Source organism: Pseudophryne corroboree, chromosome 7 (genome assembly GCF_028390025.1).
Source record: "Pseudophryne corroboree isolate aPseCor3 chromosome 7, aPseCor3.hap2, whole genome shotgun sequence".
Lineage (NCBI taxonomy): Eukaryota > Metazoa > Chordata > Amphibia > Anura > Myobatrachidae > Pseudophryne > Pseudophryne corroboree.
The window spans coordinates 506992996-507007365 of NC_086450.1; the positions used below are offsets into that span (position 1 = coordinate 506992996).

Consider the following 14370-nt stretch of genomic DNA (forward strand, 5'->3'; position numbering starts at 1 on the left):
GTAAGGTAGTATGCTGATTACAGCTTTGTTATCCCAGCCAGAAGAGGGGAGAACTGCTGTGTTTTCGCCCGGTCAGACAGGGCTGGTAGGTGATGTACTGTATTTGATTATAGATCTTAGACATAATAATTATTCAACTTTATCACTGCTCATTTAAACTGCATCCTTATTTTTTTTTTTAATAAAGTAATTTTTATTCAATAATATGTAGATTGAGTTACAGACATTGCATATCATCAGCATATCGCATTATCACATTAATCGCATCTTCTTTACCATACATTTTGTCAGCCCGTCTGCACTTGCAACATCTGCATCCAATATATGAATCAACATATCGATTTTTTAATTTTTACCCTTAAACTAACCCACATAAGGGTACGTAAAAAGAAAAGAAAAAGAAAGAGAAATAAGAAACATAAGAAGGACGTAATGTCATCTGAACTAGGACCTTATCAGTCGCATATGTATTAAGGCAAGCCCGCAGAGCTACGCTGTCAGCCCTCTAGATATACATCATTATATATTAGATCAGATCAGTGGCACAATAGCTCTTCGGTATCAATTATGATCAAGGGACTAGGTGGGAGTGGGGAGATTCCAGCCAGCGAGACCAAATTCTTTCAAACTTGGCCGATGCGTTCTGCTTCATATAAATATATCTTTCCTTAAGTATTGTGTCATTAACCAAGGTCTTGAATGCAGAGACTAAAGGACCGCTAGGGGCCATCCACAGTCTCGCAATGCACACCTTAGCCAAGGCACATACATTGCGAGCATACAGATCAACTGGGCCAGTCTCAGAAGTAGAGCCTCCTATCCCCAAAATGCAGAACTGTGGGGTAAGCAGTCCGCCAGTCACTCCCGTACTCTCCAGCACCGATCTAACCCCCGACCAGAACACCCTCAGCCCTGGACAATCCCACACCATATGCCAAAATGTTCCCATATCCGCCTCGCACTTAGGGCAGAGACCAGATCTACCAGTCCCAAAAGAGGCCAGTCTAGCTGGAGTCATATATGTCCTATGTAGAATGAAAAATTGAATCTGTTGGTATCTGAGGGACTTGGTGACCGTGGCGGGGTATTCCAGAGCAAGAGCCCAGTCCTCCTCACCCATAAGGCCTACATCCTCCTCCCATTTTCCACGGAGACGTGTCAGCGGGTCCGCATGGATTTTGGTGAGAAGATATCCATACGCAAGGGAAACCATCTTGGTTCGACCCAATGTAGTTACAAAAGTCTTGATGGGAAATGGGAGGATTCGCGGGGGGGAATCCGCAAACTGGGACTGGAGGGCATGTCGAAGTTGAAGGTATCTGAAAAAAAATGAGTTGGGTAAGCCAAACTCATCTTTCAGTTGCTGGAAGGATTTGAGTGAGTCATTTAGGTAGAGTTGGGAAATAGAGACCACTGCTCTAGGGGCCCACACCTCCCGTCCCTCAAGCGCATGCAGCTCAGGAAGCCAGTCAGAGTACCAAAGGGGGGTGTCTGGGTCCAGGTCGTCGTACCCTAAGAGGTCTCTCAGGGCCCGCCATATCTTTAAGGCCTGAAAAATAATAGGGGGAAGGAACCGGGCCCCATTCCCACTCAGCAGCAGCTGTACAGGAGAAAGGTGAGGAAAATAACAGCGGATAAACTCACATTGCAAGGTGTCATCACCAGAATCCCGCACCCATTCACTAATATGAGTCAGCTGGGCAGCGTAGTAATACATCTGGAAATTAGGCAAGGCTAGGCCGCCATCCGAGCGCAGCCTAGTAAGAGTATTTAATTGTATCCTAGGTAGTTTGTTAGCCCAAACAAGCGAGGATAGGATACTGTTCAGTTTCCTAAAGAATGTTGGATAGATATATACGGGGGATTGAAGTATAATATATAGGAGTTTGGGCAGTATGATCATTTTAATGAGATTAACCCTGCCAGACACCGTCAATGGGAGCCTACACCAGGTTTTAGATTTGCACACGATCTGCTGCATGGTCGGGTCCAGATTCAGAGGGATGAAATCAGAAGGATCATTAGTTATTTGGATTCCAAGGTATTTAAATTGTGTTGTCCAGCATAATGGTAGGGAAATTTTTGGAACAGTAGGAGGGAGGCCTATGACTGGCATAATATATGATTTAGACCAGTTGATCAGAAGACCCGAATGAGCACCAAAGTCCTCAATCACACGCAGCAGAACGGGCATTGACCCGGCGTAGTCTTGCAGAAATAATAACATGTCGTCGGCATAAAGTGCTATCCTATCCTCGCGTGAGCCCGTGCAAATTCCCACAATATCTGGGTGTGATCGTATCAAACAGGTTAAGGGCTCAATGGCCAAGGCAAACAGTGCGGGGGATAGGGGACAGCCCTGTCTGGTACCCCGGGACAATTGAAAGGAGGGGGATACATAACCATTCACCAAGATCCTGGCACTCGGATGCTGGTACAGTAATTTAGTCCATCTGATATAGTTGGGCCCAAAGCCCATACAAGACATCACCTCCCATAAATAGGCCCATTCAATACTGTCAAAGGCCTTGGCCGCGTCTAGCGAGACCACAGCCGAGTCAGAAGGGGAGTCACGTGGGAGTTGTAAAATGGTATACAGTCTACGCAGGTTGATAGATGTGGACTTCCCAGGCATGAAGCCAGTCTGATCAGGATGAATGAGGGAGGTGATCACTGTATTAAGTCGTACTGCCAATATCTTTGCCAGGATCTTGGCGTCGGTGGGGATTAGGGATATTGGTCTATAGGAATCCGGAGACCTAGGGTCTTTACCGGGCTTCGGGATCACTATTATAATTGCCTCTGACATAGAGGGGGGAAGTTCGTTATTGGTAAATATATCTAGGAATAAGGCATGGAGCCTGGGCCCGAAAAAATCAACATGAGTTTTGTAAACTTCTGAGGGAATTCCGTCACACCCCGGGGCCTTGCCACTGGGAGACATACCAATAGCCGCAGTCACCTCCGCGAGCGTCAAGGGTGCCTCCAGTGCCACACGGGCCTCGGGGGGGAGCACGGGTAGTGAGATACCCGCCAAATAGTAGGAGAGATCCCTAGTGGAGAACGTCAATTGTGAACTGTAAACTTTGGTGTAATAGGATCGGAATAGCTGCGCAATGTCCGGTGTGGTGTTAACAAAGGACCCATCCCCATCGGACATTTGTGTAATTACAGTCCCAGGGCGATCCTGATGTATCAGCCGAGCCATGAGGCCACCCGTCCTATCAGCCTGCATATAAATATTAGTGGCCCTAAAAAGGAGGGACCGTGAGTTTTTATCGGTCAGGTGGGCAAGCCACGCCGACTGGGCCACCAGCCATCGTGTTTTCGTCGTAGGGGTACCATCAAGCAAATATTGAGACTCTAAATCCCTGGCGTCACTCTCCAGGGCCTTCTCCCTTTCTCTAGAGGACACTTTGTGAGCTGCTATACGTCCTATATAAGAGCCCCTCAGAAAAGCCTTAAATGAATCCCATACCATAGTTCCCGGGGCAGATCCTGTGTTGTCGCTAAAGTAACCCTCCCACTGAGTCTCCAGGTCCCCACAGTCACTCAGTTGAGTCAGCCAAGATGGGTGCAGCTTCCAATAAGAGTGTCCCCTCTGACCCTTCACAGCTAGAGTCATCAGCAAGGGGGAATGGTCAGAGATCCCTCGGGCCTCATAACGTACGTCAGTGATCGCAGGGATAAGGGCGGGGGACACCAGTACCAGGTCTATTCTAGAAAAGGAGCCATGTGTGCTGGAGAAACAGGAGAACTGACGGACTGCAGGGTGGCGTAGCCTCCACACATCCACCCATTGAAGATTATTCAAAAAATCAGCAAATTTGGTATACCCACTACCCACCATCACATCATTCGGAGACCGCCATCGGTCCACAGAGACATCTAATATATTATTAAAGTCGCCCAGACATATCACCGGAGTGGTAGGGGAGGAAGCTATAAAAGATGCAGCTTGCTGCAGTACAGCGTATGAAAAAGGAGGGGGGACATACACTGCTAAAATGTAATATGGCTGGGAACTTAGTTTGCATTCTAGAAACACAAATCTGCCATACGTGTCAGTTTTGACCGATATTAACTCAAATTGCACCGTTTTCTTAATCAGAACAGATACTCCCCTGGAGAAGGAGGAATGAGAGGCATGGTAAGCCCATCCCACCCAGGCCCGTCTTAGAGATAACAACCTATTTCCCTGCAAGTGGGTCTCGCTAAGACATGCAATGTCCGGGTCATATTTCTTAATCGTATTTAGAACCAAAGAACGCTTAATTTTGTTATTTAGTCCCCGGACATTCCATGCCAGGAATTTCAAGTTACTCATGACCCCAGGTATATTCTATGTACCACACGGATAGAAATCGCACAATATATATCCAAACATCAGCACCGTTACCCATAGCGACATATATCTCATAGGAGCTCTGCGTTATAAGCCACAATACCTGGTATATCAAACATCCTAGTTTCAGAAAAAACGTAGATATGAAAAATAATAAACTAAAGAAAAGAAACCAAAAACAACAAGAAGAGCCGCAACTAGCAGCTTCCCAACCTTCCCTCCCCTCCCCGTACACCACCCCGAACTCCGGCATACTTATATCCCAAAACGCCAAATCCAACTACCAAATGCTAAGAAGGCCCAGATTCTCAACTTAACCTAAACCCTCCAAACCAGTAGTGAACTTAGAAAAGTCTTGAGCCACCAATGCAAAAGGTGGGGGGCTCCCCGAATTGTGGTCGTCTCCTCCGGTGGTCAAGATCCCGGTATCTTCAGCGCGGGAAGTCAGTCCGGAGCTAGCTGACGAGCACCCGGCGCATATCCGTCCAGCCACTGGGCCGCCTCTCTAGGAGAATTAAAAAACTTGGTCTCCCCATCTGCCACCACTCGGAGCCGAGAGGGAAACAGCATGGAATATGAGAGGTTGAGGTCCCGCAGGCGTCGCTTGATAGGCATAAACTGGGCCCTGTCCTTCTGAACGTCCGCGGCAAAGTCCGGGAAGGCCGACACTCTGACTCCGTTGCGGACCAATGGGCCCTTTGTACGGCCAAGGCGGAGGACCGAGTCCCGATCCTTATAGTGCAAGAATTTGGCGATGAAGGTGCGAGGAGGGGCACCAGGAGGTAATGGCCGAGATGGTATCCTGTGCGCTCGCTCCACCGTAAATTGTGCAGTAAAGGACTCAGCTCCATATATCTCTTTGAGCCAGGATTCGAGGAAGTCCTCCGGCTGCGAGCCCTCCTCTTTCTCCGGCAGACCCACAAATCGGACATTGTTTCTGCGTAGCCGACCCTCCATATCTAGGAGCTTGGTTTGGAGAGATGAGACCTGCTGGGTCACTGCGGACACGGATTGCTTAAGGGGGCCACACACATCCTCCAAGTTGGAAACACGCGTCTCCGCCTCACCCACTCTCTCCCGTATACGTTGGACATCTTGTCGTAGTAAGGAGAGGTCGCACTGCACTTTTTCCATCTTATCGGAGAGACGCTGCTCACTGCCCGCTATAGCTTCCAACACCTGCTGGATAGACGGCGCCTCCGCTGTCATTGGGGAGTTGGTGACAGACGCTGGAGGGGAACTTGAGTGTACTGGAGAGGCACCCTGAGGTGGAGCCGATGAGCCCCTGGGGTTGGGTTGCCTTGCAAATCTTTCCAGTTTGGCCGCGGCCGCGCTCCGGCCTCCCCCAACCATATTGATAAATGTCGGTCACCCACTTCTCCGAGCAGAGTTGTAGTATAAAGTATAGTTAGGAGACAGCAGGCTGTATGATTTTAAAGCCGGGAAGGATCTTTGGCTCCAAATATCAATGGACAAGAGCACAGGCTTTGTGTAAAATAAAAAGTAGTAAATGATAATGATGTTATTGAGGGGAGAATGTCCAGCAGTGAATTCCAGGTAGAAGCAGAGTATGATTGTGTGTCACACTGTGATTTATTAATGTGACACAAAAGTGCATTGAGTTGCAGTGTGCATGCAGTCCTTGCAGGGTAGGCAGGGATGTCTGTGTGCTGAGACTATCTATTGAACTGCACCCAAAATGGCCACCGGGCTTGTGATCACTTCATCCCTCCACTGGAGTACCTGTGTCTTATTGTGCAGTCAGGAGTCTCAGGTCCTCATCAGCCAGGTATAGGAGGGCAGGAGGGCTTGCAATATCCCCTGCAGTGTGCCCAGCTCTAGCCAGCGCCGCCCGTCCGTTCGTCCGTCCGTCGTGAGGGTCCTGGAGCCGCGCGGCCGGGAGCGCCAAACTCAAGGCCGGGGGGGTCCGGAGGAGTCACAGGCCTCAAAACCGGAAGTCGTCCGCCGCGGTCAGACAGCGCCCAGAGACCCCGGACAAAGGTGCCCGCCGCTGCTCGGAGGCGAGGGGGGACCAGCACCGGGGGGTAGACGCTCCGGAGGGACACAGGATAGGTGCAGGATCTATAATATCGGGGAGCTCCCGGGATCCGCTGCTTACTCCCTCACCGCCGTGGCCACCAACCAAACTGCATCCTTATTAGATTAACCACACTTGCAGTTTTTTTTTTTTCATTTTGCTGTTGCCGTGTGCCGGTAGAAAAGCCGGAGACACTTGGCTGCATTTGCTCCCTAAACTAAAAGTTGTCATCCTCTACATTGGGCCCTAGCCAAGTTATTGGTTTGGACCCCCTTTCTCCTCTCCATAAACACAGATAAAAATTGGTTTCTGCAAATTGGGGCACCTCTGGCCCACTGGACATAAGGGAAGAGCCTAGGTTGCTAATGGATGATTTGGCTGTGTTCTCTTAAGTGCATTCCCATTCTTACTGCCCAGTTACCAGCCAGAAACATCAGCTGCAGGGAAGTGGCTGAGAAACGTACGTCTGCATTGCACCTACTGTACGTAACAGGTGACATGTGCAGCATGCGAAAATATACGTACGCATTCGAGGTTGCATGCAACTCAGAATCAGGGGCATTGGTGAGAAATAATCTGTGGAATTCTGTGCTGTAACTCTGGGGCAGATTTATTAAGCCTGGGGAAGTGATAAAGTAGAAGGTGATAACGCACCAGCCAGTTAGCTCCCAACTGTCATTTTTCAAACCCAGCCTGTAACATAGAAGTTAGAAGCTGATTGGCTGGTGCATTATCACCTTCCCCTTTATCACTTCACCAGGCTTCATAAATCTGCCCCTGTGTGAGATACGGCCATGTATAGTACATACCACTCTGACTCCTTACACTGATGTCTGCATTTTTACAGGAACGCTGCTTGATCCAGAGATGAAAGAAATAACCATAGAAGGAGGAAAACTGATCATGGGGAACAGAGGCACTCTGATGTGCGCCATTTCTAATTATATTGTTGGTGAACACACAGTGAAATGGCTTAAAATAGCAAGAGATGCAAGTGAGCTCGTCCCTGTGAACTCCGACATCAACAAGATAGTCGATACAATAAAAGATGAGCCGTCTGGAGATATTATAGCGATACTGACTTTCACTCCAGTACAAGAGTCCGATAACGGGGCCGTATTTATCTGCAGGCTGGAGCGTCCCGGCTCTGAGAGCCCGATAGAGAGAAGAATAGGCCCGCTACGTGTGACAAGTGAGTATTACTGAGTATTATCTGGCACAACCAGGGGGGATGGCTATATACACCTATAGTACTTACCGCATTATAACAAACACGTATCAGATTTATTTTAAAGTACTATTGTGAGGAATGAAGCCTGGTAGTAAAGGGTGCCGGGCCATATAGTTAATACGGAGACACTTATATGAATTACCAGCAAAAGTCACGGTTCTGTACTTTCTCCTCATAAAATAATAACCTAGACGAGGCTAATTCAGTAAGGATCGCTGATATGATCCTTATTGCATTTCTCCAATGTTTGAGTATTGCGCACGGGCAGAACGGGTCCTATAATCGCGGCACAGATATGCGAATGCCTCTGCCTGATTAACCGGCTGAGGTGTTTGCAAGGAGGGGCGGAGGCGGCCGGTGTTGGGTGAAAACGGGGGTATGTGGCCCCCATTTTCCAGGAGTTACCTTGACCTCGGAAGCCGCACTGCTATGGCAAGGCTGAGAAACCTAAAGCTTACTCAGAGTTTATCTGAGATGCGATCGCATCGCAATTGCAGGGAGGAGGTGGTATGTAGCACCTCTTGAATCTGCATTGCTAAGGACTGCTAGAAATCCATAGTGAATCAGGCTCTTACTTGCAAGGAGATTTTCTTTTCAAATAAAAATTTGCTAAATAAGAAATGTGGCTAATAACATTCCTGGTAACAGCTGGTTAGGGATGGACAACTCCCAGGTGTCGGGTAGTCAGTGTGGCTAATACATTACTGGTAGCAGCTGATTAGGGATGGACAACTCCCAGGTGTCAGGTAGTCAGTCTGGCTAATACATTATTGGTAACAGCTGGTTAGGGATGGACAACTCCCAGATGTCAGGTAGTCAGTGTGGCTAATACATTCCTGGTAACAGCTGGTTAGGGATGGACAACTCCCAGATGTCAGGTAGTCAGTGTGGCTAATACAGTACTGGTAACAGCTGGTTAGGGATGGACAACTCCCAGATGTCAGGTAGTCAGTGTGGCTAATACAGTACTGGTAGCAGCTGATTAGGGATGGACAACTCCCAGGTGTCAGGTAGTCAGTCTGGCTAATACATTATTGGTAACAGCTGGTTAGGGATGGACAACTCCCAGATGTCGGGTAGTCAGTGTGGCTTATACTTTACTGGTAACAGATGGTTTGGGATGGACAACTCCCAGATGTCATGTAGTCAGTGTGGCTAATACATTCCTGGTAACAGCTGGTTAGGGATGGACAACTCCCAGATGTCAGGTAGTCAGTGTGGCTAATAACATTCCTGGTAACAGCTGGTTAGGGATGGACAACTCCCAGATGTCAGGTAGTCAGTGTGGCTAATACATTCCTGGTAACAGCTGGTTAGGGATGGACAACTCCCAGATGTCAGGTAGTCAGTGTGGCTAATACATTCCTGGTAACAGCTGGTTAGGGATGGACAACTCCCAGATGTCAGGTAGTCAGTCTGGCTAATACAGTACTGGTAGCAGCTGATTAGGGATGGACAACTCCCAGGTTTCAGGTAGTCAGTGTGGCTAATACTTTACTGGTAACAGATGGTTAGGGATGGACAACTCCCAGATGTCGGGTAGTCAGTGTGGCTAATACTTTACTGGTAACAGATGGTTAGGGATGGACAACTCCCAGATGTCAGGTAGGCAGTGTGGCTAGTACATTACTGGTAACAGCTAGTTAGGGATGGACAACTCCCAGGTTTCAGGTAGTCAGTGTGGCTAATACTTTACTGGTAACAGATGGTTAGGGATGGACAACTCCCAGATGTCAGGTAGTCAGTGTGGCTAATACATTACTGGTAACAGCTGGTTAGGGATGGACAACTCCCAGATGTCAGGTAGTCAGTGTGGCTAGTACATTACTGGTAGCAGCTGATTAGGGATGGACAACTCCCAAGTGTCAGGTAGTCAGTCTGGCTAATACATTATTGGTAACAGCTGGTTAGGGATGGACAACTCCCAGATGTTAGGTAGTCAGTGTGGCTAATACATTCCTGGTAACAGCTGGTTAGGGATGGACAACTCCCAGATGTCGGGTAGTCGGTGTGGCTAGTACATTACTGGTAACAGCTGGTTAGGGATGTACAACTCCCAGGTGTCAGATAGTCAGTGTGGCTAATACATTACTGGTAACAGTTGGTTAGGGATGGACAACTCCCAGATGTCGGGTAGTCGGTGTGGCTAATACATTACTGGTAACAGCTGGTTAGGGATGGACAACTCCCAGATGTCGGGTAGTCAGTGTGGCTAATACTTTACTGGTAACAGATGGTTAGGGATGGACAACTCCCAGAAGTCAGGTAGTCAGTGTGGCTAATACATTACTGGTAACAGCTGGTTAGGGATGGACAACTCCCAGATGTCAGGTAGTCAGTGTGGCTAATACATTCCTGGTAACAGCTGGTTAGGGATCGACAACTCCCAGAAGTTAGGTAGTCAGTGTGGCTAATACATTCCTGGTAACAGCTGGTTAGGGATTGACAACTCCCAGATGTCGGGTAGTCAGTATGGCTAATACATTCCTGGTAACAGCTGGTTAGGGATGGACAACGCGCAGATGTCGGGTAGTCAGTGTGGCTATTGATCTAGCAGTAGGTCTAGAAAGCATGGAATCAATTTTTGCAGACGATATCAAACTGTGTAAGGTTATAAAATCCGAGGGGGACGCTGAGTCTCTTCAGAACGATTCATTTAAACTGGAAGCATGGGCAGCAAAATGGAGAATGAGGTTCAGTACATACAAGTGTAAGGTAATGAACTTTGGTAGCAAGAACAAAAATACCACCTACATACTAAATGGGGTAAAAGTAGGGGATTCTGTACTGGAAAAAAACTTAGGCCCTCATTCCGAGTTGTTCGCTCGGTAAATTTCTTCGCATCGCAGCGATTTTCCGCTTAGTGCGCATGCGCAATGTTCGCACTGCGACTGCGCCAAGTAAATTTGCTATGCAGTTAGGAATTTTACTCACGTTTTTTTCTTCGTTCTGGCGATCGTAATGTGATTGACAGGAAGTGGGTGTTTCTGGGCGGAAACAGGCCGTTTTATGGGTGTGTGCAAAAAAACGCTACCGTTTCTAGGAAAACGCAGGCGTGGCTGGAGAAACGGAGGAGTGTCTTGGCGAACACTGGGTGTGTTTGTGACGTCAAACCAGGAACGACAAGCACTGAACTGATCGCAGATGCCGAGTAAGTCTGGAGCTACTCTGAAACTGCTAAGAGGTGTGTAATCGCAATTTTGAGAATCTTTCGTTCGCAATTTTAAGAAGCTAAGATTCACTCCCAGTAGGCGGCGGCTTAGCGTGTGCAATGCTGCTAAAAGCAGCTTGCGAGCGAACAACTCGGAATGAGGGCCTTAGTTGTTCATATAGATGGCAAACTAAGCAGCAGTACCCAAAGTAGGAATGCAGTAAAGAAGACAAACAAGGTATTAGCATGAATAAAGCGGGGAATTGACGCAAGGGTTGAGAGTGTTATACTCCCATTATATAAGTCCCTAGTGAGGTCACATCTCGAATACTGTACACAATTGTGGGCACCAGACATCAAAATGGATATCCTCGAACTAGAAAAGGTCCAGAGACGGGCGACCAAATTGATTAAGGGGATTAAGACGCTAGAATATAAGGAAATGCTTGCTAATATAAGCATGTTTACAATGGAAAAGAGGAGATTAACGGGGTCATTCCAAGTTGTTCGCGCGCTAGCAGTTTTTAGCAGCCGTGCAAGCGCTATGCTGCCGCCCACTGGGAGTGTATTTTAGCTTAGCAAAAGTGCGAACGAAAGGATCGCCGAGCGGCTACAATATAATTTTGTGCAGTTTCGGAGTAGCTTCAGACCTACTCAGCGCTTGCGATCACTTCAGACTATTCAGTTCCTGTTTTGACATCACGAACACGCCTTGCATTTGCCTAGCCACGCCTGCATTTTTCCTGGCACGCCTGCGTTTTTACGAACACTCCCTGAAAACGGTCAGTTCACACCCAGAAACGCCCACTTCCTGTCAATCACTCTGCGGCCAGCAGTGCAACTGAAAAGCTTTGCTAGACCTTGTGCTAAACTACATTGTTCGTTGTAATAGTACGTCGCGCGTGCGCATTCCGGCGCATACGCATGCGCAGAAGTGCCGATTTTTTTCCTGATCGATGCGCAGCGAACGAAAGCAGCTAGCGATCAACTCAGAATGACCCCGTAAGGGCCTAATTCAGAGTTGATCGAGCAGCAAATTTGTTAGCGGTTGGGCAAAACCATGGGGGGGGGTTCCAAGTTGATCGCAACAGGAATTTAGTTAGCAATTGGGCAAAACCATGTGCTCTGCAGGGGGGGCAGATATAACATGTGCAGAGGGAGTTAGATTTGGGTGGGGTGTGTTCAATCTGCAATCTAAATTGCAGTGTAAAAAAAATAAAGCAGCCAGTATTTACCCTGCACAGAAATAAAATAACCCACCCAAATCTAACTCTCTCTGCACATGTTAAATCTGCCTCCCCTGCAGTGCACATGGTTTTGCCCAATTGCTAACTAAATTCCTGCTGCGATCAACTTGGAATTACCCCCCATGTGCACTGCAGGGGAGGCAGATGTAACATGTGCAGAGAGAGTTAGATTTCTGCTGCGATCAAATAGTTCTATATTTCTGACTGGTTTCCACCTTGGGGTGAGGTACAAAAGTACGACAGTCACAATGTCCGGAATCTGCATTCAGCACGCCTGCACTTACCTATGTGGCATTCTGTGCTGGCCTAGAGGAGTCTCCAATATCTGCAAAGGTGACACATTGGGCCTAATTCAGACCTGATCGCTAGGGTGTGTTTTTTGCACTGCTGCAACCAGGTAGTCGCCGCCAACAGGAGGAGGTGGTAATCGCTGTGCAGGGGTGCGATCGGATGTGCAGTCTCTGCACATCCGCTGTGCACTCTTGCTGTGTACTCTTGCTGTGCAATGATCGGGCCTCGAGCTGACGTCAGAAACACTCCCTCCAAACGGCTGGACACTCCTGTGTTTTTACGGACAATCCCTGGAAACAGTCAGTTGCCTCCCACAAACGGCCTCTTCTCCTTGCCTCAATCTCCCTGCGATCGCCGATGCGGTCGCTTTCTTTGTACATCCCGTCGCTGCTCTGCGCTGGGGGGGGGGGCTCCTGGGGATTGCGGGTCATGGCGCATGTGCAGTTTAGACCTGATCACTGCTGAGCGAAAATGCACAGCAGCGATCTGGTCTGAATTACCCCCTTTGTCACAGTGATGTCTCCAGTGTGTCTGCCATGTGTGGTTCAAAGGTTCCTTGCAGTATCTCCATTGTCTCAGGGTAATGGCTGCTACCATCTTAGATCTGGTCAGCTGATCACGGAAACTCCAATAATATTCCAGCCTTGCATCATGTGATTCTTTCCACCAATCCTAGTGCACCTCAGGGAATAAAAGGGCACCAGTCCTTCCAATCTGAGCCAGAACAATGTTACATATTCAGCCACATCCTTGGCTCCCTGACTTCTGGAAGCCAGGTGGATTCTCCAGACCCTCCTGTGTTTCCTGTGTCTCCAGCATCTTCAGAGAACTACATTAAAAGCTTGCCCACTGCACAGAGATGTAAACATTGGTGGTCATTCCGAGTTGTTCGCTCGGTAAATTTCATCGCATCGCAGCGATTTTCCGCTTAGTGCGCATGCGCAATGTCCGCACTGCGACTGCGCCAAGTAATTTTGCTATGAAGGTAGTATTTTTAATCACGGCGTTTTCATCGCTCAGGCGATCGTAGTGTGATTGACAGGAAATGGGTGTTTCTGGGCGGAAACAGGCCGTTTTATGGGCGTGTGGGGAAAAACGCTACCGTTTCCGGAAAAAACGCAGGAGTGGCCGGAGAAACGGGGGAGTGTCTGGGCGAACGCTGGGTGTGTTTGTGACGTCAAACCAGGAACGACAAGCACTGAACTGATCGCAGATGCCGAGTAAGTCTGAAGCTACTCAGAAACTGCTACGAGGTGTGTAATCGCAATATTGCGAATACATCGTTCGCAATTTTAAGATGCTAAGATTCACTCCCAGTAGGCGTAGGCTTAGCGTGTGCAACTCTGCTAAAATCGCCTTGCGAGCGAACAACTCTGAATGACCACCATTATTTCTATCTCTGTTGCTTGTGGAACTACTGGACCCAGCCAGCTATCCACTTCCTTTGTGCATCTCCTGAATCAAGCCTGCTGATAAGCTGCCTTCCAGGACTCAAGCAGTGGCTAGTATGCCTAGGCGGATCCAGTCCCTATCCTGCTGTATCAAGTAGTATCAGGTATTAGAGTGGTTGTCTAAGAGAGATCCTGTGTAGCTGGTGTTGCTCCGCAATCCAGCATATCCTGTGTGGCTGGTACTGCTCCGCATTCCAGCATTTCCTGTTGGCACAATTTAAAGTTTCGGGCTAATTAGGAAATGGAGTACTCTAGCAGGTGTTGAAGCATTCAAGTGCACGGGGAAACACCCTGGGACTTAATGTGCATATTAATGAGGTGGAAGTTGTTATGAAGAAGCATGCCCAATTCAGCAACCATACATCATAAAGAAAACAAGAAATATGGGGCAGGCGGATAGTATAAATGGGTTTTTTATGCTCTGTCATAATTTATGGTAATGTGCATTTAAATCCCCATATACTGTACTTACTGTATGTGAGATTTTCAGTTTACGTTTCATTTACTTTTACTCTTCTAGATTGCCACCTGGACTCGTCTCTTGTATTCTCTGTCTCACCCTAGGTCACATTAGATGCAATAGTTTTGTCTTCTCATTTAGAATTTTTTTTACTTT

The 14370-nt window shown here is 48.0% G+C and overlaps 1 protein-coding gene across 1 annotated transcript in view; it reads left to right on the forward strand.

Moving 5' to 3' along the window:
* The window catches only part of LOC134944449 (uncharacterized), a 235903-nt gene that overhangs the window by 194201 nt on the left and 27332 nt on the right, over positions 1-14370 (forward strand). The window contains exon 18 of the mRNA XM_063933024.1: positions 7231-7575. Coding sequence (XP_063789094.1) covers positions 7231-7575 — 345 coding nt within the window. The remainder of the gene's footprint in view (positions 1-7230; positions 7576-14370) is intronic.